Source organism: Vitis vinifera, chromosome 5 (assembly GCF_030704535.1).
Source record: "Vitis vinifera cultivar Pinot Noir 40024 chromosome 5, ASM3070453v1".
Lineage (NCBI taxonomy): Eukaryota > Viridiplantae > Streptophyta > Magnoliopsida > Vitales > Vitaceae > Vitis > Vitis vinifera.
Genome location: NC_081809.1, coordinates 88,591 through 113,617, shown reverse-complemented (window position 1 = coordinate 113,617; position 25,027 = coordinate 88,591). Strand labels below are relative to the sequence as shown.

The 25,027-nt window shown below is 38.9% G+C and overlaps 1 protein-coding gene across 1 annotated transcript; it reads right to left on the bottom strand.

Moving 5' to 3' along the window:
- Positions 1-417: 417 nt before the first annotated feature.
- Positions 418-22,971, bottom strand: LOC100248018 (protein pleiotropic regulatory locus 1). The gene is made up of 17 exons (XM_002262955.5): positions 22,698-22,971; positions 22,557-22,581; positions 22,157-22,271; positions 21,461-21,542; positions 20,737-20,799; positions 20,058-20,142; positions 6,989-7,081; positions 6,433-6,496; positions 6,276-6,361; positions 6,092-6,193; positions 5,863-5,946; positions 3,824-3,884; positions 3,665-3,731; positions 3,452-3,529; positions 1,207-1,271; positions 950-1,027; positions 418-869 (listed from the first exon to the last, which is right to left on the bottom strand). Exons 1-17 carry the CDS (start codon positions 22,829-22,831, stop codon positions 697-699), a joined length of 1,455 nt encoding a protein of 484 aa, XP_002262991.2. The 5' UTR covers positions 22,832-22,971; the 3' UTR covers positions 418-696.
- Between the last annotated feature and the right edge of the window lie 2,056 nt (positions 22,972-25,027).

Below are 25,027 nucleotides of genomic sequence, written 5' to 3'. Positions count from 1 at the left end.
AGAGGGGGAAGTCACTTCACCCTGCACTTTCAATGCATAGGGGGAATTTCCTACTCTAATTCTACCAAACTCGTTAAGTTTTAGAATGAAATTCTGTCCAGCACTCCCCATCACAAAACTTGTGATTCTCAAAGTCATCTGGGCCCAAATAATTTGAAGTCAAAATATGAACAGAGCAAGCCCCATTAAAATGGATGACTATGCTTTGATTGAGGTTATAAAGATTACGGACTTGGGATTTACATTAAAAACAATTTAAATTTACAGTGGTGTCCCTACAAATTTCATGGATTGTGTTAATGATGTCTGCCTACCGAAGGGAACATGCAGGGCAATGACCATGAATTTTAGGGCGATTGTTGGAAGAAGACTAGCAAATATTACCTTAGAATCAAAGGTGAGTGTGTTGATCCATGATTTCTCAAGGAAAAAGAAAAGCAAATCCGTTAGTCCTCCATCATCTCCTTTCTTCTCTGTTCTGAGCTAGTGACTACAGCTGGTTTGAAATCAAGTTTCCAAATTACAACAGAACTTTGACAACCCAACTTTAAAACTGGGTAAGACTCTCCTCAGGTACACATAAGCCACTAAATTGCTGGCATATTTGTCAGCCAAGCCAATTAAAGAAAACACTGGAAAGAAATTACTTAGAATTTTCTAAAGACGGCACCAACCAAAAGGACATAAGCATGACCACTAGAACCGCCTAATATCTTTAGGTGGCTTGAAATTTAGAGGATGAGTTTCTGGGGTGGCATTTTCATCTTCTTTCCACATTTTAATAGTCTTGTCTGCTTCACAAGTGACCAACCTCGAACCAGTTAAGTCATAGGATAGAGCATAGATGCCAGCTTCACTATCCAGTGAGCCTGAAACAAAAGTATAGATCAATATTTGATCATTTTCTCCTTTCTACAAACAGCAATAACCAAGAGCATTAGATACATACCAGGCTGTACAATTGTTTGGGCTTGCTGAAAATTGTGACCACTCTTCCAATCCCAGAACCACATACTCCCATTGTCGCCTTTAGTAACCCAAAAACACAGGTTTAGATATTTTTTTAAAGATGCTGTTTCAACTTTGTTTTATATGGAATACTAATTCAAAATGGCTTAATGCCATCAGCTTTCAGTAAATATAGACAAAAACTCCCAGCTAATAATCTCAAACGAAATTTATCAGAAAAAGTTTAATGTGTCACACCTGCTGTAGCCATCACACCTTCTTCATTGACAGCCATAGCATTTATGATGGTTTTCTGCTGGGACCTGCTCAAAAGAATACCAACCCTCTTATAAGATTAATAGCATCAAACTCAAACTCACAATAACAAATGAAGATAATCTATAAAATTGAAATAAAAAATAAAAAATGTCAGGGTCCTTGGACATCCCATGCAAATTGAATATGTTGGTTGTTCGACATAAACATTTGATAATCACAGAAGCATGGAAAAGAGTCATTACTAAGATAAAAACGAAGTCATCAATTGAAATCCTAAAACACCCTATTTTCAAACAACTCCATGACTACCACATTTTATAATTTCTTCTATACCAAATATGGACCAGTATAACTAATCTATAACAAACTAAATTGGCTGCAATAAGTATTCCATCTTCCATACATGTACCTCAATTGTTGACAAGAACCCGGCTCTGTATTTATTTAACATCTCTCATTCCTCAGAATTATAGAAAAAAAAAAAAAAGTGATTCCTAAATTCTACTGCAGATTGCAAGAACTCAAACCTAAAACAACATGATAAAAGGAAAAATCAGAGAATAAGGTGATGAATTAATACTTCATTGCTAATAGGGATACTATGCTAACCACTTGATGAGCCATAAATTGCCTCCATATTTTTGTGCATGACTGTAGACTGATAAAAAAATTTAACCACTTATTTTTTTTTGATAAGTAAATAAATTTCATTAAAAAAGAGACACTAAAATAGCGACTCTAAGTATACAATACCTATACACCCGCCTTCAAAAAGGCCAAAAGACAAAAAAATTTAACCACTTATTGATAGCCACATGTCATAAAAAAAATATACAATAATACATGTAACAGAATAAAATTGTCACTTGGCTATAATTCTATCAAATCAAATTGTGACACTTGTCACATGATCCCACACAAAAGGAAGACAAGTTACCTTCAAATTAAATAAGAAATAAGAATTTCGGTAATTAAGATATAATTATCACAATAAATAAAATAGGGAATTTAATAAGTGAAAAGGTATACATCAATTCTCATTAAAAATAAATTCAAAAGTATCCAAATATGTTTTGCTAGGTTTCCTAAATATTAATTTTTAATTAAAAATAATATTTTAAGAGTTAAAACTATCCAAATATGTTTTAAAATCTACCTAAATATTAACTTTAAAATGAATAAGGTTTTCCAAATATGTATGTCTTTAACACCTATAAATACCTCCTCCTTATTTTTCAAAATCACAAACACAAGAAGACTTCTGCACTTGAAAAGAGTTAGAGAAAGCTTGCTTTGAAGACTAATAAAGTTCTTAAAAGCCTTTCAAGATTCAAAGGAGTCTTCAATAAGAGATCAAGCGTTCATGCCCTCAATGAACATGAGCTATGCCAAGGTCCAAGCCCGGCCCAATAGATGCCAAGGTTCAAACCGAGTCAATGCCCAAGTCTAGTTTCTTAATAGAAGAACTAGAGGACCAACTAAAAATTGTACCATATTCCTGAAATAATTTTTAATTTGGCCACAAGTTTTTTTCATGAAAAAATCGTGCGTACAATGACTTTATTATATTCATCATCATCAACCTCTATAGATGCCAAATGACATTCTTCCTCAAAGTTAAGGGAATCAAAATAAAAAATCCGTTATGTATAATTTTTTTTTTAAGTGGATTAAAGTGTACATAAGAGATTTTTCAATGTCTAAGGTGGACTTCATTAACTAACTGAGCTCTAAACAAGGACTTGCTTTTTGTTTCTCTCCTCTTTATATGCACCGTGTATCCTTTTGTGTACCCTCTTGTTAGGCGCTGTTAATATAATTGTTGTTTGCCTATCTAAAAATATAAATTAAAATAAAAAATACTGACTTGATTACCCTCTAACATTCAAATGAAAATATTAATATATGATCTTCACAAACAGTGTGATACAGAATGGAGATACTACCATCAGGTAAAAACTGAAAACAATAGGCAAGGATTCAATAAATATATATGCTACAAAATATAGGTTCTTTACTCCTTGGTGAAGTTGTCTGATAGTCAAGAATTCAATAAATTGGAAAACTTCTCAATGGAGGAGAACAAATTTGGATGCACACATTGCTGTTCTGTCCAGTGAATATTCTAAATCATTATGCATATATTCAAATCACAAAAGAGCAATTGTATATCTAGTTTTGGTAATTGGAAATATACAAACATAGAGTTTGTTGGAAAACTCACAGCATGTTGTGCAAAAATTCCCCTTTCGGAAGATTAAATTTCTTTATGTTGTCAGCTGATGCAGATGCAAAAGTATGCCTGGAAAAAAGAAAAGAACGATGACATTAACTTTCAAGGATGAAAAAGGAAAACAAAACTTGAGATACAATGTCACAATCAACCCTAGCCCCGTTATTTCACACAATGAACAAATGATCATGTACAAGGGCATACTCTTTAGGATGCAGTGCCATTGCCCTCACAGATTTCTTATGGTGTGTGAGAGTTGCCATCGTCTTTCCTGCAAGACAGGAGCAATCATATGCCAAAACTGGAAGGACTGAAAAAAAACAACCTAACATAAACCAAATCAATCCCAAAAATAAAAATTACCATATCTAAGGTCCCAGAACTTAATGGTTGTGTCGTGGGAGCCAGTTACAACTTGTGGATCCTGGAAGCATACAGACCATGGTTAAGTTAAATCATAATAAAAGGGATTCTATGCTTACAATGTATCTTTGTGCATAAGCTACATAAGAGGAATAGAATCCTATAACATCCTACATTTTCCCCATATCATTTTAGAACCTAAGGTCCATGTTGGACATCAGTGCTTGTGGCAGTTTCCATTATTAAATAAATGATGCTCCTTTCTTTTGGATATTTCCATGTCAGACCTTAAATCTGTATCCTTTTAGTGGGCAAAATTTTTTACTAACACTCAACAAGTTTCATGAATACCAAGGACAGTTTTTGTTTGGTGAGAAGTCGTAAGCCCAGCACACACAAAAGACCAAATTTTAGCAGAAAATTATAACACCATAAAATTCACAGGTTCCTAACTTATATCAATAAGTGATTACTACTCAAAAAGAACATATTATAAACAACAATTGTCATGTAGTTAACATCTTTAAGTAGTAATTATGTCTAAAATACCCAATTAATATGTTGTTGCCCTTGCAAGAGTTACTAACGATTTTTATGAGGTTTGGAGTCATTTTCAAGGTGTGATTTTGATGCATTGAGTGACAAAAGAGATTAATTGAATTGAAGATGAGCTCAAAAACCATATATTGCAAGTTCACATAATCATGTGAAAATTTCGTATGACTATGCGAATTGGACCAAACAAGGAAATTTCTGTCGCAGTCCAAGAAGGATGTTTGAAGTGATTTCACATTAACATGCGAAATTCCGCATGTTAATGTGAAATCGTCCAGAAAGCTCCTTGCTGCTGCTGCTACTCAACTGAATTTCACACGCCCATGCTAAATGATGATTTTGATGCTAAACTCTAGATTTGTGAATCCGGAAGGGTTCTAAAAGGCCAACCAAAGGTTGCCAAGTCTCCACTTGACCTTGGCCTATACATAGAAACCTAAATCTCTCATGTAAAAACTTTTTGAACACTTTTGATTGTAGAATTTTCTAGAAACTCTCTCAATAGAATTCTCTATTTTCTTTCATTTTCTCACTAGCCAAACATGCCTTGTGAGACCAAATCTCCAAGCATGAGTGGCTAAATCTCATCTTTCTCGCAGGAAGGAGGATCTAGAAGTAAGATCTATGGTGAATTAGAGAAATGAGCTTTAATTGCCAAGGTAATTTGATCCAATTGATTGATGACTTGGATTTTGGGGATTTTTCTCTTCAAGTTGTCTTGAATTACTACTATAATGCAAACTAAGTAGATTCATTAAATTCTTAAAGCTAGATTTGATGAGATTGAATAGTCGTATTATATAAATCATTAGAAGATAATTAAAGATGAATTGAATATATGGTTTAAATTGATCTTTTGGATTAAATAACCTAATTTGAAGAGAAATTACATCTAGACTTAAGGCTAAATCGAAAATCGGTTTAGATGAGAATTTAGATTTTCAATCTAACTTAATGAAAAATAAATCTCAACATCTATTCATCATAGAGATTGTTTTCTAGAAAATTCTAACTCCGAGAATTTCTTTTCATTATTAATTTTATCTTGTTTTACATGTTATTGTTCTTCTCAATTTGAAATCATTGTTATTTTGATCGTTCATTATAAATTCTCAATTCAATTTCACTTTATCACAATTATTTTTTTTCCCCCATTCAAGCCTTAATTATCGGAAATAATCCATCCCAATGGACGACACCTAAAACCACTATACTATAGTAGTTTTTGCTAAAAACCCTTTTTGATCAGGCAAGAGTTACCTTAGCATAGTTGAATTAGGTTATAAATTTTGTTTTGATACGATAAACAATGAAAAATCAATCAATCAATAAGGATATCAATAAACACTACAACAAGATAATATGGATTTAGTAGATATACACCACACAGAGGAAAAATAGGATAATAGAAGGAACAAAACATAAATTTCTGCCCAAGCAGGTTATAACCATCATATCTTCCCACTGCAGAAGGATCCACATACCGTAGGTCGGGTAAAAACTGAGCAAACTGTATTATCATGTCCAGACAGTGCATGAATTTGCATCTTGCTGCGGATATCCCAGACCTGACAAACAATGTTGCATTGACATGTGCATCATCTTTCCATTCCAAATTTCAACTAAATGCACCCTCTAACAAAGAGCTTGAAATACTGCATTAGCAACAATATTGCAAAAAACCATTTATATCCGTACTGATGAACTTCATACCCGGCAGACAGAATCACGTCCCCCAGTAAGCAAAATGTCAATTGTGGGATGAAGTGCCAAACAATAAACCCCACTCAGATGACCATGATAAGACCGAATAACCTGAACAAAGAAAAATATATAGCATATGAATTTAGTCACTTGTAGTACAGGATTCAGCGGTGAGTTTAAAAAAGGTTCTAACCTTATTCTGTTCAAGGTCCCAGCATTTAACTTGTTTGTCATCACCAGCTGAGAACATATATGTATGTTTGTTGCTAACAGCAAGGCCTGCAAAGTAAACACTGTATATGATTAGCCAGCAGAAATAAAGCCAATAGAAATTATGACAATAAACTAACCTCGTATTTGTTCAATGTGTCCTGTTAACGTGAGCTTTAGCCTTCCGCTTCCTACATCCCATATCTTGTCAACCAAAATTTAGGAAAAGAAACCCTCAGAAGCTGTTCCTAGAGAACGCAAAAATCCAAACCTTTTTGAAATATGATAGAACAGAGGAGATCTTATACTCCAATATCATGGTATTTGGTTGATAAAATCTCCCCAAAAAAATAATAACTCGGAATACAATCTGCCCAAATTACTGACAACGGAAAAATTGTGATCAAATTTTACAATGACTTTGATAGGATAGAGCACTTTACAAATTATCAGTCCAAATTTACCTTGCAATATTTTCTGATAAACATAACTACACTTCCCTGCGCATACACTCTCTCTCTCTCTCTCTCTCTCTCTCTCAAAGGTCACCTCTGAGAGACCACAATAACACAGAACTTATGTACACTACTAATCTGTGTATCTATTGCAGAACCACATGAGCAAATCACTTACAAGAATTATCTGCAGGGAAATAACATTAGTTTTCATATAGGTAAATAAAGTTTAATTCATTACCTTAATTGTGCGATCTGCAGAGCCAGTACAAAACCATGAATTACTTGGATCGAATGCAATAGATCTCACCCATCCTAAATGGCCACTAATGACCTACAGACAGGTTAAAGAATGTCAAAGAACAGTTCATTTTTTATTTTTTTTTTATCAGTAAGAAAAAATGTATATTGCAAAAGAGGCACTAAAGAAGCGACTCAAATAGATACAGAGAAGAACAACTCACCCCCTTACAAAAGAACCCAAACCACAAAGAGAGCACAAAAAAACCCTCTTCCTTAATGCCTACACACCCATTCAATAAAATCTATTAAGGTCGAAGGTCCATCTTTTATCCACAATTTGGTTTCCGACCAAAGTAAATACACAAAAGAAATTTTCAGCTTTTGGATGGACAACACACCGTCCTCAAAAGCAATTGAATTCCTAGTCTTCCATATAACCCAAAACAAGCATAACGGCCCCAAAAGCCACGCCACCTTCCTCTTCTTGCCCACAAAGGAGCTCTCTAACCTATGAGAGTTTCCTTCACCGAACGTGGAAAAACCCAAGAAACTCCAAAGAAAGAAAGGAACAAAGTCCACACCTCCCTTGTTCTTTCGTAATGAAGGAGAAGGTGGTCAATCGACTCCTCACACTTTTGACAAAGAAAACACCTATTTTCCAAAACCCAACCTCTCTTTTGCAACCGATCCAGAGTCAAAACTCTACCCCACGAAGCCTCCCACACAAAGAAGCTAATCTTGGGCTGAGCACATGACCTCCAAATAATCTTTGAAGGGAACAAAGCTGAAGAAGCCGGCTGCATTGCCTTATACAAGGACTTTACCAAAAAAAACCCCGTCCTTTGATTTCACCCAACTCACTCTGTCCTCTTCATCCACCCTCACCATCTTCCCTTCCAAATAACAAAGTAACCTTCCCACTTCTTCCACCTCTCAATCATTAAACAGCCTATTGAAAGTAGGAGTCCAACTTCCCCTCCTATCCCCCTTGGCTGTCCAAACTTCATTTACCCAAGCCTCTTTTGACGTTGCTAATGCAAAAAGTGAAGGGAAAGCCTCACGTAAGGGGCTGGTACTACACCACTTATCTTTCTAAAACCTCACATTCTTATCATCCCCCACCTCAAAGCCAAAAAAAGGGGTTACAAGTTGTCCCACCTTATTTATAGTTTTCCACAAACCAACTCTGTAAGCCTCCCTTATCTCACAAGATCTCCATCCTCCAATTTCCTCCCCATACTTCCTTCTAATCACCTGATTCCAAAGGGCCTTTTTTTCGTTAGCAAAACGCCAAGACCATTTGCCCAAGAGAGCCTTATTGAACAAACCAAGGCTCTTAACCCCCAAGCCTCCTTTAGTTTTGTCTTCACACACAATCGGCCACCTTACTAAGTGAGGTTTTTGCTCAAGAGAGCCACCTCCCCACAGAAAATCCCTTTGTATTTTTTCCAACCTCATCCTAACCGCCCTAGGTAAATGGAAGATGGACATAAAATAGATCGGAAGGTTGGACAGAGTACTCCGAATTAAAGTAATCCTTCCTCCTTTTGAGATGTATTGACACTTCCACATAGTCAATCTCTTTCTGAATATTTCCTCTATTCCATCCCATACACCGATAGATTTGAAAGGGGCACCTAAAGGCATTCCTAAATAGGTGGATGGCAAATTTCCCACTTTATATCCATATTCATCCGCCAACTCTCTCACATTTTCAACTCTACCAACTAGGATCAATTCACTTTTTTCCATATTCACTTTTAACCCCGACAAAGCCTCAAACCACATTAACAGCCAACACAAGTGAGTCAACTGATCCTCTTTAGCTTCACAAAACACCAACGTGTCATCAGCAAACAATAAATGTGTAATCTGGACCCCTTCACCCTTCTTCCCCGCACAATACAAGGCATCAAAAAACCTCCAGCAAGTGTTCTTTTCATCAAACAGCTGAAAGCCTCCATCACTATTACGAATAGATAAGGCGAAAGGGGGTCTCCTTGCCTTAAGCCCTTTGAGCCCTGGAAAAAAACCGTTGGACTGCCATTCACCAAGACCGAAAAACTGACAATGGATAAACACCATTTTATCCAACTACACCACCTTCCTCCAAATCCCATTTTCCCCAACACCGCTAAAAGAAATGACCAATCCACATGATCATAGGCTTTCTCGATATCTAATTTGCATAAAATTGCCCCATTATTACTTTTCAGAATTGAATCTATTGCCTCATTTGCGATCAGAATTGTGTCCATAATTTGCCACCCCTCCACAAAAGCATTTTGAGACAATGATATCACTTTGGCTAACACTCTTTTTAACCTGTTAGCCAACCATTTGTAAAGCCCTCCCACCAAATTTATTGGCCTAAAGTCCTTCAAGTCCTCAACCCCCCTTTCTTAGGAATCAAAACTAAGAAAGTTGCATTCAAGCTTCTTACAAATCTCCCCGTCTCATGAAACTATCTAAACAAATTCATAACTTCCTCCTTCCCACGCAAATTGCCAAAAGGCCATTGAGAAGCCATCTGGCCCTGGTACTTTTTCTCCACAACAATATTCCAACGCCTCAAAAACCTCCTCCTCTGAAAAGGGCTTCTCCAACCTCTCCACATCCCCTGCTTCCAGCCTTTCAAAAATTAACCCGTCTATACTAGGCTTCCATTCGCCTGGATCTGTCAACAACTCTTGAAAATTTCTGTCAATCTCCTCTTTGATTTCACTTTCCTCAGTTAAATACCTCTCATTCACCTTTATTCTATTCAGCTGATTCCTCCTCCTGTGAGCATTTGTCATTTTATGAAAAAAACTTGGTGTTTCTATCCCCTTTTTTCAGCCAGATTTCCCTAGACTTTTGCCTCCATGAGACTTCTTCCAATAAAACCCACTTCTTATATAACTCCCTTGCCTCCTTCCTAGTCTCTTCTTCTTCCATTGACAGAGATCGACCCCTTTATTCCTTGTCCCAATAATCTATTAAAATCCATGTTTTCTGCTTCTCGCAGTCAATCTGTCCAAACACCTCTTTATTCCAGTTTCTTAACAAAGGTTTTAAAGCCATAATTAAAGTTTATGATAGTTGCTTTGATCGTGTAACTCGATGAGAGAGAAAGAGGGTGAGAGCGTGGGGAAGGGTGACGATGACGAGGTGGAATCAAATCGGAAAAGGCAGAAGTTCGGGGTGAAATCGAAAACCTTTGAAGTAGAGGTGGAGAAGAGAAGAGGTAAAACCCTAATATTCATTGTAGAAAGTAAAAAAGGTGTGTCCTCATGGGTGAGATTGGGGCCGGCAAGTGTCGGGATGTTTCTGGAAGGGCTTGAACAGTGTATTAAGGATGGGAAAAACGACAAATGGGAGAAGGGATGGAAGGAAAACTGGAGAAGGTATTCCATGGTGCGTGAAGTTAACAAGGCAGGAAGCTTTATCAGGCTAGGAGTGGTAGATGCGGAGGAGAAAAGGTTCAGTATCTGCATCCCGAGAGGCAGAGGGGGTAGAGAAGGATGGCCAGTTATGGCGGATGTGGTGCGGAACTTGTTTAAAAGGACTGATAAAAGGGAGGAAAACAATGGCGAGCCAATCCCCGAAAGAGTGTCATCTGAAATGGGGAATAGGAATAGCATCTGGTTCAGGATGGAATTTAAGGAAGAGGACATCCGCAGAAATGTGGATCGGTTGGGACAATGCTTGGTGGGAAAATGGAACCCTAAGGCAGCAGAAGGAAGGGATTTGGCGAGGATGGGATGGCGGATGGAGAATGCTTGGGAGTTAAAAGGGAAGTTAGGGTTGGCCTGGATGGATGAGGGTCAAGCCCTATTGGAATTTGAAAAGGCGGCAGAAGCCAGGAAAATCTTCAATGTCGGGGAAAGGTTGGTGGGGGGGATTCACGTTGATCTGGAGCGGTGGAGTCCGAGCTATGGGTGTTTGGAAGAAGGGGATATAGAAGAGGAACTTTGGGTGAGGATTAAAGGTTTGCCGTTGTCGCTCTAGGTTCCTAGCATTTTGCGAAGGGTGGGAGATGAATGTGGGGGCTTTGTTTCCATGGATGCCTCGACGGAGAAAATGGAAAACCTTCGGTGGGCGAGGATTCTAGTGAAGACAAAGAGAGGCGAGTTGCCAAGCTCGATAGAAATCGGAGTGGAAGAGACCACATATCACCTTCCGCTCTGGTGGGAAGTAAAGCCGATGATCAGACAGAAGACGGAGGACTGTCGGGGAGCAACAGTTCGTGAGGAAAGGGATGACGGAGGCGCACGCGCTGGCCGGCGAGTGGAGGAGTGGGGCAGTGCAGGTCTCGAGGCACTACTACGGTCAGACGATGTGACGGAAGTGCAGGCGGACGGGATGGGTAGGGTCTCGTCGGTGGGCCGGATCCAATTCGGGTCGATGCTTCGGGCGTCAAAGGATGGGGCGGAAGATGGGTTGACATTGGATGGGCTTAATGGACCCAATCTAGGTATGAGGAGGGACGGGGGGCCTAGCCTGCTTTCAACATTTGGATTAGTAGGGTCAAAAGAAGTTAGAAGTGGTGGGCTTGGGCCGACAGGCAGATCGAAAGGCCCAAAAGGCAAGGAGAAAGTGTTGGAGGAGGACCTTGGGCCGCGATTTGGGCTTTCGAATCAAAGCAAGTGTAGCGGGCCGTCCTCGAGTTGGATGCAGGAGAATGGGGCACAGCTAGGTGGGCCTCCAAGTAAGAAGAGAACAGGCCCGAAGGTGAGGCAACCTAAATCAGGCCCGATGGAGGCCTTAGTTCTCTCTGGACTGCTTGGTGAAGCTAACATTGAGCTTGAATTCCTAAGAGCGAGAGAGAAGGAAACTGAGATTGCTCAGAAGGTCAGCCCCCTCAAGGCGATGGTAGACAGTGTTCTACAGGATGAAGCTATGAGGTATGAGGCTTTATCTTCTCTAGGGGTTTTCTGGGAATCGGGGAATCCGTCTCTTTCTTCTCTATTTTCTCTTGATCGGACTCCAGAGGGGGAGTTCTTTGATCATTCTAGGGTATTAAGGGAGGTCTGCCAGAATGGCAGGGAATTACAAAGGCAAGGTGCAGCTGGCTCTAGGGCGAGTGGTAGTGCTTGCTGGGACATGGTTGAATTCAAAGGCCCTCTAGCAACGGCAAGGGAACAGGAGGGGGGGCCCTCACAGTTTGAGATTCAAGAAGAAAGAGGGGAAGGGGACCTGGATTGGCAAGAAAGTAGTCTAGCAAGGTTCAGCCAATTTCTGGGCTTTTCGACTGATGGTCTGGAAAAGGATATTTTAAATTTTTTAGTCAAAATCAGGAAAAGAAGGGAAAAGATTCATAGTAAAGGATTTATTGGAAAAATCGAGGTTTGAAAGGGAGCTAAAGAGGTTGGAATGCTCAGTGAATTGTGAGGGGGATGGCAAAAAGAAAGGCCCTATTCAGGGCAAAGGGGTGCAGACGGAGGTTGATTAATGAATTTCAAACTGTTGAGCTGGAATGTGAGAGGGATGAACGAAAGCTTGAAAAGGAAGGTTATTAAATCGGTCATTAAGAAGTAGAAGGTGGACCTTTTCTGTATCCAAGAGACAAAAATTCAGGATATGACTGACAGGGTGGTGAGAAGTTTAGGGACGGGTAGGTTTTTAGAGTGGAAAGCCCTGAATGCGTGTAGCTCGGCTGGGGGTATCCTAATTTGTTGGGATAAAAGAGCACTGGAGCCGTTGGAGTGGGAGGTGGGTCAGTTCTCTTTATCCTGCAGATTCAGAACTATGGAGAATGGGGTGACTTGGGCTTTTACGGGGGTATATGGCCCGTTCATTAGAATTGAAAGGGAGTGGTAGTGGGAAGAAGTAGGGGCGATCAGAGGAATTTGGGAGGGGCCTTGGTGTCTAGGTGGTGATTTCAACATTACCCTGGCTCAAGGTGAGAGAAGTAGGCAAGGAAGAGTATCTTCAGCCATGAGGAGGTTTGCGGAAGTTGTAGATGAGCTAGGTCTTGTGGACCTTCAATTGCAAGGGGGTGCCTTCACGTGGAGTGGGGGTTTGAATAGTCTGTCAAAGGCTCGTCTAGATAGATTTTTGGTGTCCCCTTGCTGGCTTGATCAGTTTAGTAGGGTGAGCCAGCGCAGGCTTCCCAAGCCGACCTCGAATCACTTTCCAGTACTACTTGAGGGGGGTAGTTGGAGGAGAGGGCTTGCCCCCTTCAGATTCGAAAACATGTGGTTCAAAGTCGAGGGGTTTAAGGATTTAATCCGGAGTTGGTGGTGGGGAATAGAGGTCAGGGGCAGCGCCAGTTTTAGATTGTCGGCAAAATTGAAGGAACTGAAGCAGAAACTTAAAGTTTGGAATAGGGAGAAGTTTGGTAATCTAGAAAGTAACAAGGAGGCTGCGATCCAGCAAGTGGAGTTTTGGGACAGAGTGGAGGATGAAAGAAGCTTGGCAATGGAGGAATTAGCTTGTAAGAAGGAAGCCAAGGAGGATTATGCCAAGTGGGTAGATCTGGAAGAAACTCATTGGAGGCAGGTGTCTAGGGAACTTTGGTTGAAGGCAGGTGATAGGAACACGGGATACTTCCACCGAATGGCTTCTGCCCATAGGAGAATTAATCACATGGACAGAATTAAAATCAATGGGATTAGACTAACAGAGGAGCGTGAAATTAGAGAAAGGGTAGCAAATGCTTTTCAGCAGCAATTTTCAGAAAATTCGGGGTGGAAGGCGGACATTGGAAGCCTTCCTTTTAATCAAATTAGCATGCAAGAGGCAGAGATTTTGGAGGCTCCCTTCACGGAGGGTGAAGTCCAGTCAGCCCTAATGGAAATGAATGGGGATAAAGCCCCAGGCCTTGACGGGTTCTCTGTTTTCTTTTGGCAATGCTATTGGGATTTCGTCAAGGAGGAAATAATGGAGATGTTTAAGGAGCTCCATGTCCAGAATACGTTCCTTAAGAGTATTAACAACACGTTTCTGGTGCTGATTCCTAAGAAAGGAGGGGCTGAGGATTTAGGAGACTTCAGACCCATCAGCCTATTGGGGGGTCTCTATAAGCTGATGGCAAAGGTGTTGGCCAATAGGCTTAAGAAAGTAATAGGTAAAGTAGTATCCCACGATCAGAACACGTTTGTTACGGGTAGGCAGATTCTTGACGCCTCTCTAATAGCAAATGAAGCGATAGACTTCTGGAATAAGAAGGGGGATAAGGGGGTTATCTGCAAGCTAGATATAGAGAAGGCCTATGACAGTATCAACTGGCAATTCCTCTTGAAGGTCATGGAAAAAATGGGATTTGGCGCTAAGTGGCTGAGGTGGATGTGGTGGTGTATTTCCACAGCCAAATTTTCAATTATGGTGAACAGAACGCCAACTGGTTTCTTTTCGAGTTCAAAAGGGCTGCGACAAGGGGACCCCCTGTCCCCTTACCTTTTTGTCATGGGGATGGAAGTGTTGAGTATTCTTATCAGAAGGGCTATGGAGGGGGGTTTCATCTCAGGGTGCAAAATTCAACGCGATAGAGGGCGAGCTGTCCACATTGCTCATCTGCTTTTTGCAGATGACACCATTGTCTTTTATGAGGCGAAGAAGGAGTATTTAACGAATTTAAATTGGATTTTGTTCTGGTTTGAAGCCGCGTCCAGGTTAAGAATTAATTTGGCTAAAAGCGAGATTATTCCAGTAGGGGAGGTGCAAAGGATAGAGGAGCTGGCTGTGGAGTTAGGGTGTAGGGTGGGGCAGCTGCCAACTGTGTATTTGGAGCTACCTTTGGGGGTGCCTAATAATGCTGCCTATGGGTGGGATGGGGTAGAAAAGAAAATGAGAAGGAGGCTCGCCCTTTGGAAGAGCCAATATATTTCAAAGGGTGGGAGAATCACTCTAATCAAAAGCTCTATGGTAAGCATGCCAGTGTATCAGATGTCTTTATTTCGTATGCCCTGTTCTATGGCAAGAAGGTTAGAAAAATTGCAAAGAGACTTTTTTTTTGGGGGGGGGGGGGGGGTCACATGGAGAGGAAAGTTCATATGGTTAAATGGGAAGTGGTGTGTGGGGATAAGGAGAATGGGGGGCTGGGAATTAGGAAGTTTATCATTATGAATAAAGCATTACTTGGCAAATGGACTTGGAGATTCGCTTCGGATAAGGAGGCCCTTTGGAAGCAAGTGCTGATGGCTAAGTTTGGTCAAGAGGATTATGGTTGGAAGACCAAAAAGGCGGTGGGTGCGTGTGGGGTGGAGGTGTGGAAGGAGATCTTAAAGGAAGTTGGATGGTGCTGGGACAAAATGGTGTTTATTGTGGGGAAAGGTAACAAAATCAAATTCTGGACTGATGTGTGGTGCGAGGAGGCAGCGCTGTCCCAAAGGTTTCCGCATCTCTACATTTTGGCAGCCAATAGAAATGCAACAGTTGAAGACTTGTGGGACCAGAATGCAGGGGAAGGGGGCTGGAATTTGAGTTTTATAAGGGATTTTAATGACTAGGAGGTGGAGATGGTAGGCAAGTTGCTCCAAGCGTTGAGAGGACTTAGGTTAACTTGGGAGGATGACTCGATTTCTTGGAAGGGCGGGGGAAGTGGGCAGTTTAAAGTGAAGGAAGCGTATAGCTGGCTGGATAGGCCTATGGAGGTCAACTTTCCGAAAAACAAGATTTGGGTGGGAAGAGTCCCAACTAAAATCATGTTTTTTGCGTGGGAAGCGACTTGGGAAAAGATTTTGACTCTTGATAGGCTCCAAAAGAGAGACTGGCAGCTTCCTAATCGGTGTTTTTTGTGTGCTTGCGAAGCGGAAAGTGTGGATCATTTACTTATTCATTGTACAGTGGCTAGAGTGCTTTGGGACTTAGTGTTGGGTTTAGTTGGGGTCAAGTGGGTGTTCCCTAATACTGTAAAGGAGGTTTTATATAGTTGGGGGGTGCTTTTGTGGGGAAAAAAAGGAAAAAATTCTGAAATTCCATTCCGTTATTCATTTTTTGGATGGTTTGGAAAGGAATAGATTAGCCTTTAAGGGGAGGGGGGGTTTAGCAATTCAGAGGTTTAAATATTCTTTTATATGTAATTTCTGGGGTTGGGCTAAATTGTATATGGTAGAGGAGCCACTTTCCCTTATAGATTTCCTGGAGTGGTTTGCCTCCAGTTAAGGGGTGGTTTGTTTTTTGGCTTTTTGCTTGGTTGGCCTTTGTTGCCTTGTATACACCCTGTATACGTTGGGGCTATTCAGCCTTTTCTTTTATTGAATTGTGTTTGCTTATCAAAAAAAACAAAGGTTTTAAAGCCTTCAATTTCTTAGTCAAGATGAAACTAGTTGATCCGCTCACTTGAATCCCCTCCCACCACTATTTTAGCACCTCTTTAAAGCCCTCACTTTTCAGCCACATATTCTCAAATCTAAAAGGCGTGGGTCCTCTCCTCATTCCTCCCCCATCTAGAAGAACCAGGGCATGATTAGAAATCGGCCTAGCCAAAACAGTTTGGACCACCCCCTAGAAATGAGATTCCCACTCCTCAGAAATAAGGAATCGATCAATTCTTGACTTTGATCGATTATTAAGACCTCCACACCACGTGAAACTCCCTCCTTGAAGAGGCAAGTCCCTTAAATCTAGCTCCTCGACCACCTCTGAAAATCTCCTCATCTCTTGGGACAATCGACCCCCTCTGCTCCTCTCAGAGAGGAATCTGATCATGTTGAAATCTCTTGCTACGCACCAAGGTTCATTCCATATCCCTCTAATTGGCCCCAACTCACTCCAAAGTTCTTCTCTCTCGACTTTCACCGTGGGGCCATAAACTCTTGAGAAACACCAACAGAAACCATCCTCTCAGTTCTTAAAACGACAAGAAATAGTAAATTTGCCCACCTCCATCTCCTCTAATTGCAGTATCCTATTATCCCAAAACACCAAAACCCCCCCAGCTGCCCCCCTGGAATTTAAAACCCCCCACTCCAAGCATCTTCCAACCCTGAGGCTTTTGACCAAACCATTCGACATCTCCTGGATTTTTGTTTCCTGGAGACGCACTAAGTCAACCTTCTGTGATTTAATCACCTCCTTTATTAATTTTCTCTTTTCCCTATCGTTTGCCACCCTTACATTCCACGACAGGATTCTTAACTTCATCTAACAGCCTCTTGATGGCCCCGATCCCCTTCTATTCCACCATAATTCATTGACTACTCTAGTTTCTTTAACTCCCAGTCAAATTTTGATAGTCTCTGGCCTTTCCTCTTTCTTCCGGTGACCCTCTCGGAAACATCCCTTCTTTCCCTTATTCTGTTAAGGAGTTGCAAGATTTCTCTTTCAAAGCCCTCCGCAGGCATTCCCAAGTACTGACAAAATCTTGCCAGACAACTATACCTCCAAGAATCCTCGTCATCATCTTCTTTCTCAGCCCTATCGTCCCTCCCCTCTTCCACCAAAAAAGAAATACCCACTCCCATCTGATCGTCCCTTTCTTCCACCGAACACACTCTCAACGGAGTAAAGTTTAACCTCCCTTCACTTTCCTTCACCACAGTGTCGATTTCACACCTTTCTTCCATTGCCATCACAACTCCCCCCCTCCCCCCCGAGAAAATAGATGAAGAAGAGACCCATCCCCCCCACAAGCAAACCGTAGAAGGCTTAAGAGTGGAATACATGGCATTTTCCTCCATCAACCACTCGTCCGCACAGGAAGCCCTTCCATTCTCACTTCTCTCCGCTGCAACAACCATCTCGCCAGGCAGGAGCTGCTCTTCAAACCAGTTTACTGAAAGCGGCCGACCGAAAGAAGCCTTAGCTTCTTTTAAACGACTTTCCTTTGTGGGCCTAAAAGAATGGCAAGCCCACAAAGCTTCACTTGGTTGTTCCTCTGAAAGACCCATACTGGGCCTACACTCCACCCCATTTGGCCCAAAACGAGGAGGGCTTGAATGGCCTTCACTGTAGGCCCGCCCCGACCCTCCGCTGGACTGCCCCTTTTCCCAGCAGTCCCACAACCCACTTAGCTTCTTCCTCACTTTTAAAGCCCAATCCAGATGGACTTGAGAGACTTCAACCGTGGACTTACACTGCTCAGGCCTAATAACCCCTTCACTTAAGCCCACCTCTCCTTTCCCTTTACCACCATACTTCTTCCCCAAAGCTGATAAAGTTTCAGCTTTACCAACCGTCTCGTCTCCATCAAGCTTTTCTTCCCCTCCATCTTTTCTGACTGAATCTACCCCCTCAACCTCTGCAACACGCCACATTTCCTTTCCTTTGCTACTACTACTCTCCGTGCATGAGCCCACTTCCCTTTCTTCCCTTGCCTTCTCCTTCTCTCCCCCCTTCATCTTCTTCATCGACACCACCTTAGATAACCATGGCAGCCTTTCCCACCACAACTGTAATGCATAACAGTATTCATCAACCACTAAATGCATAGTTCCCGGAAAAAAGTTCCCCCTGTTCTTCACCAAAATTCTGGCCCACTAGAGCTGATAGTAGTTCTTTGTTTCTCCATCCGTCTCAACAAAGCCTCCACAATAGTCTCCTATTCTCTTAAAAATTTCTTCACTTCAGCAATGAAACGGGAGTCCCACCACTCTTACCCAGACATCCTTTGTTTGGCTTCCTGCCTTTAAGCAGCCTGCCTCCACGCTCTATCTCTCTAAATGCAACACTTTGTCCTTAAATTTACACGTCCCCTCTTTAGTGTTCTCTTTGCTTCTTCCTCATCTTCGAACTCTAGCATCATGAGAGGTCCTCCCATACTCAGCACTCTCAATCCTTTTCTTAAGTTCCAAACGTGTTCCCCCCATTTTCTAAACGTCTGCTACTCCGGCTCCCCCACTGACCCAGTACCCCAACTACCAACAAGGCACTTGCCCAGTCCCTTCTCCCTATTCCTTAATCCTCTCCCTCCTACTTGAAGCCATAAAGCATCTCCTTGCTTTCCAACCGGCTTCTTGGTCACATCCACAAAAAGCTTCTTCTCCCCCACCTCCTTCTTTTCATTGCAGCTTTCTACCTTATTTTCAGTTAACACCCCTTTTGATTTTGACTCACCTCGTAGGGCTTCTTCCACCTTTACTTCCTCTTGCATTACTACCCCTAAATCCCATAGTTTCTCAGCAAACAAAGCCCACCCTCCTGGTAAACCCTTACCTTCAGGGACCACTAAACAAAACCTCTTAGACTCCACATCAATAACTGAACAGAGAATATATCTCCCTGCCCCATTTTCGCATCTTTCCACTTTAAACTTTCTACCCTCTTCCTCCCACACTTTTGCTAACCTTCCTTTCCTTTCCTCCCTGCAGCATTCTTCAAGACCTTCTAGAAAATTTCTCAAACTTGTCACCCCAAATCTGATCCAGGAGGATAAACCTCTACTTCTTTCCACAATGGTACCTCGTATCTTCCCTCTGACTTCCTCTACTGAAACCTCAAACAACTTTGACTCAATCGCAAACCACCTCTTTCCCCCTCTCATCTCATCACTCTATAGGTGGGAAACGGAGAGAGAGGAACGGCAGAGAGCGGAGACGCAAGCTCGTGGTGGCGACTGGGATTTGGAGGAAGGGGAAGAGAAGAGGCTTATGCTACAGCAGGTAGGAGAAGTGAGGTTAATAGCAGTGAGCATGCCTCCATCTGTCAAAGAACAGTTCATGTTGGCAAGAAGGTCAAAAAATGCAGAAACTACAAGGAATGTAGTCCCCAATATAGCCAACAGATGATTTCATCAATGATGAAGGAGGGATTAATATGATGGCTGAGGAAAAGAGATAACTCAACAAGTGGAGGTAGATGAATTGTAAGCATTTCAAGCGAACTGGTAAAAGTTTGCATGTGTACTTTAATTGAAAATCATGGCACAAATGACTCGGTTTTAAACAAAGTCAATGACCCAAGGACAGGGCTAGGAAGAGCAAAAGGCTTCAGGACTCACAATCTTGCCACATGGCAACTGATAGACAATTAAACACCATGAAGGAGCAGAGAATAAAAAATGTTGTAAACAATTACCACATAACGTGATAAAACAAGGAAAACATCTTATTATTGTTATTACAAAAAGGAAAACCAAATTTAACTTAAATGACAAAATAAACAACACAATACTTCCAACCCAGTCACCAATAAAAAACTCTTACCCTGTAATTTCTCCATGGAGGACGCCATACAGGACGTGGCCATTTGCTTGGGATTCTTTCCATGATAGCTGAAGTTGATAGGTTCCTAGAAAACAGAGAGCTTTTAAGCCAAAACCTACAATTTTTTCAAAGATTTCAACTGGAGAATAAATGTAAAATGATGGAAAATATGCAGAATATATATCAGAACCTAAAATGTTCCAGTGAGTGAACGCAATTGTCTAATGGGATCTCAAAGAGAACTTTAAGGGCACCTTGAAAGCATAGTTTACAAACTAATAAGTTGAATGTGAATAACCCACATGGGATTATGAATGCATAAAAATGATAAAAATATAGCAAAATTCCATATTATAGTATGCCATCAGTCAGTCCTGTACGTGTCATATGAAATCAAATCAATGTAGGACTGAAAAATATTGAAATATTAGAGCAAGACATGTTTCTACTTCAAAAACAATTTAATTTTTTAGCTGTATCAAACTTCCTTTTTTCTAGCCCTGCATTGATCCAAGCAGCCGTTTAAAAATTCTAAAACAATAACATAAACTTATTGCATGTTTAATCTCAGTCATTACACAAGAAGTAAATTAATAAACATAAGTATTTGCCTGAATAGAAGAATAATTGACGTAACTCAAAGGGGCCAAAGGAAATAAGGAAAGAAAACATCAAGAACCTTTCAGATGGCCCAGAAGAGGAAACAACTGCAGTGCTTTTACCCAGATGACCGACATCATTTCTGGAAAAAAAAAAATAATAATATCCATGAGCACCAATGCAGTCCAATAGCAAAGGTTTCCCGCATACATGAAATGACACACAAAAAATTAGAAACAAGTATCCATGAGCTCCAATGCAGTCCAATAGCAAAGGTTCCCCCCATACATGAAATGACACACAAAAAATTAGAAAACAATGGTCTTTATGCCTCTGGAATATGAGATTAGTCCTTAATCAATATCAACCTTCTGGCATTCAGATTTTGAGTGCCCCATATACAATTAAGGTAACAATGAATCTCTTCTTGGTCAAAGTTTAGGGGTATTCCAGGAAATCCATCTCTAAACCCACCCCTATGCACTGGCGGAGCCAGCATATTCCCAGCGGAGGCAAGTACTGCCCCCCCACCCCCTTCAAAAACCAAATTCACTTAATAACTAAGCCAAATTTACGTCTTTGTATCATATTGCCCCCCTTGAAACAAAATTTTTCTATTATGCAAACCTCAACCTTACATTTCTGGCTCCACCAGTGACCCTATGGCAAGTGTAGGGGATTTTAATATCAGTTATAAGAGCAAAATAAGAGATGCCAGGAAGGGAATGTAACAAATAAGAAAGAAGCAGAACTGTGGTTGAAAAACCCCCTAAAACAGCTGCCACGAAAATGAATATACATACAATCCCTTTTGTTGCACTGATGGACCGACAACTAAAGCATTTTGAGTTCCCCCTGTCTGTGGATCCTTAGAATTTTCAGTACCTGCATAACCAAAAAAGGGAATCCCAAGGAAAAAAAATAAGAAACCAGAGAAATATGTTTTTAGGCACACTACAAGGCAAATATATATCAGTCCAAAACCAATTTCATCCCTAAAATAGATGCCTTTTACCCCACTGCGTCACTAGTTTGGACAATCACTCTTCCATAGCCAATTACAGAGAAAATCCTAAGCCAATAATCAAGATATAACTCAGTTTTATATATAATTGATCCTGTAACCTGTCCAACAGCCTCTATTTCCAAACCCAAAAGCAACAAGATTTTGGCTCCATCAAAAGAAGCAATTCTTCTCCAATGCTAAACTGTCATCAGCCTGCAAGACATTATGGTTCAATTTGCCCAAACTACCACCAAAAGTTTCAACCACCTCAAGTTGAAAGCAATAGAACCTACTTAAGAATCAACATCAGTGTTTTTCACTTGTTAACACTTTAAAATGGAACTAGGGCAAATTTTATGTTTCTGTCTGATACTTAACAAGAATTTCTAGCATTAAATATATTGATATACAATTGTACATATGAAAGAATTCCTGTATGATTCAAAGCCATTAGTCATAGTATTAGAAGCCTAGAAAGGAAAAAACAAGATACCGGGAAGAGCAAGGGCATTAGAAGGAGCTGAGGCTTGACTATTGCCATCTGGTTGGGTAGAATTGGCTTGATTAGGGTTCGTAGCACTTTTGATGCCTCCATATTCTAGCTGAATCTGTAAATTGAATTGCATTTCCAATCAAAATGATAAAAACACAATTGCTTCATGAATGGAGCCCTAAACAATAACACTATCAATATTTTGACATAGGCAAATACACATCGAGAGAAACTAAAGGTTCAAATGAACACTGTTTATGCCAGTTTTCATCTTCTACAAAAATTTCAATAATATAAATTTTTATCAAAGAAAACAAAATCACGAGAACCGATCAAATCATCAACCTTAACACTGCTTTAAAAATAAAAAAATAAAAAAAATAAAAGAAATATTCACCACCTTATGGCTCAGCCGTATCTTCTTACTGCACCATAAAAAAAATAAAAAAAAGCTTCAATTACGTCGAAGCATAAGGCACAACACGAAAAGAGATAAATTAGGGTTTTTAAGAGAACAAACGAGAAGAAAAGAAAGAGAGACCTTTCGGGATCGGGAGGAGCAAAGTGACCATGGATTGGAGAGAAGAGATCGAGAGCTCGCTTTAGGGATTTGAAACTGAGCTTCTTCAGAGACTGTGGCTCCACTGGCTCCATCTCTACCGTCGGACCTGGCATCGTCTTCTTTCCACCGCCACCAGAGCAGACTTACACACACGGTGACACACCTACGCGCCCATGTACCCTGAATAAATAAAAATTTTATTTTTATGTCAAGAAAAATTATTTTCTCGTCTTCGTTTTTACGATGAAAATATAAAAATAAAATAAAATTTTATTAATTAGAAACTTATACATGTATAAATTACTTTATTAATCTTAATTAAAAACTTATAGATTAATAAATTATTTAAAAACGTATAAGGTTATTTTGACACATTGGGGAAAACAACTATCAAATCGTGAAAATAATCTTCTTTTTTAATTTTAGAATTAATTAGTTAAAATAAAATAAAATAAACTAATTTTTTACATAAATCTCTTTCACTATTTCTATAATTTACATTTAGTTTCTTAAAAAAAAATATTACATTTATAATAAAAATAATGAGACCCTTTTTATCAAAAAGATTAAATATATATATATAAGGTTTTGGATTTCTAAATTTAGATTTTTTATTTATTTTTAATTAAATAATCCTTAATTTTATTGGGAAATGATTCATTAGAATACTTTTATTTGTATTTATTTTATTTATCTTTATATTATTTGTCTACGTTTTATAACTATTTTATCTCAAACAATTCATTATTTTCATTTAAATGATTTATGTGGATCAAATTTTATTTATTACAAGTTTCACAAAAGTAAATTTTTTTATTAAGGATACTCGATTAGTTAATAATTAAGATGATGTTTATTTTTTTACTTAATTCTAAAATAGAATTTTAATGTTTAATAGTGTTAAATATTAAATTGTTTATTTTATAATATTTTATTTATATTAAGTATTAAAACAATAAAGAAAACTAATATGCAATTATATTTAAACTTCAACAATACAATTTTTTTTTTCCTTAAGGAGCATTTACAATATTTCTAGAGGTTATTCATGGATGTTTTATGTTGGGAATTTGGTTAAGGTTTTTTGTAGTAAGATTCTATTATGAATTTTTTATTTTTATGGGATATTAGCTAAGGTTTTTTTTTATCTTGTTTTTAGTTGATTTTGAATTGAGCTTTAATCATCTCACAATGAAAAACTAATTGGTATTTAGTGAGAGTAAATCAGACTTTTTTATAAAATTCAACATCATACCTTTTGAGAAACATTATTTTGGTAAATTATTATAGGGCTTAAGAGTGCTATTGTTGCACCCCAACAGTTGAGATATTTTACAATTATTTTTTATTGGGGTTTTTGGGTGTTTTCTTTTGGAATTTTAGTTGAAGCTTTTTGTGGTGAGATTTTAGTTTTTTTAAAAAATAAAATAAAATTTGTTTAAACTCCTAAAATGTGAAAATGAGTTTTGCAACCTCACATTTTATTTTAGATAAGATACAATATTTTATTTCAAATGAACATTTTCATTAAAAACTTGATCTTAATTAAGTTTTTTTAGGCAAAATGAAAACTTTAACCCGGATAAAGTTATTTCTAAATAAATTTTAACAATGACATAGTTAAAGTCATTATAATTAAATTCTTTGTAACTCAAATGAGAACTTAATCTTAATTAAATTATTTGTAAATAAAACTTATAGTTCAAATATGTCGAAGAACTTAACCTTAATTAAGATTTTTATTAACCAAACTTAATTCAATACCATTCAAATGAACATCCTTAGTGAGAAATTAACATTTGTTAAATTTGTATTAAATAAAGCTGAATCCAAATAAATATATTGAAATGGAAACAAGAATGAGTTGCTTGAGATATAAAAGAGAAGAAAAAAAAGTAAAATGGATGCAAAATATTTAAAAAAATAAAAAATTGCAGGGATAAATGTGCTATAGGATGGAATCAATAAATTAAATGAGAATATGATAATTTTAAAAACAGACAAAATAAAGAAGGTTAAAAATGTTCAAACTGAGTTATTTCTTAGTAAAATTACCCATATCCAAATAACCTTACATATAAATTATTTACCTTATATTTTAAATCAATAAAATGAGTTTGAAGTAGAATAAAATATTATTTTATTAATTTTAAATCAATAGTTTATTTTTCCTCTCCTTTTTCTCCACATTTTCTTTAAAAAAAATAAAAAAACCAAACTTTCAAAAAGTATTAAAAAAAGGGAAAATGGTAATGAAAAATATTTTTTTTTAAAAGGAGGAATTAACATTAAGCAAAAAAGGAAAAAAA

What these genes read in the sequence shown, in the direction of transcription:
- LOC100248018 (XM_002262955.5), bottom strand. Translation starts at nt 22,831, where the DNA reads ATGCCAGGTCCGACGGTAGAGATGGAGCCAGTGGAGCCACAGTCTCTG. An exon ending in GACGTGATTCTGTCTGCCGG is followed by an intron (nt 5,947 to 6,091) that starts GTATGAAGTTCA and finishes ATTGTTTGTCAG; the next exon opens with GTCTGGGATATCCGCAGCAA. An exon ending in CCAAACAATTGTACAGCCTG is followed by an intron (nt 870 to 949) that starts GTATGTATCTAA and finishes CTTTTGTTTCAG; the next exon opens with GCTCACTGGATAGTGAAGCT.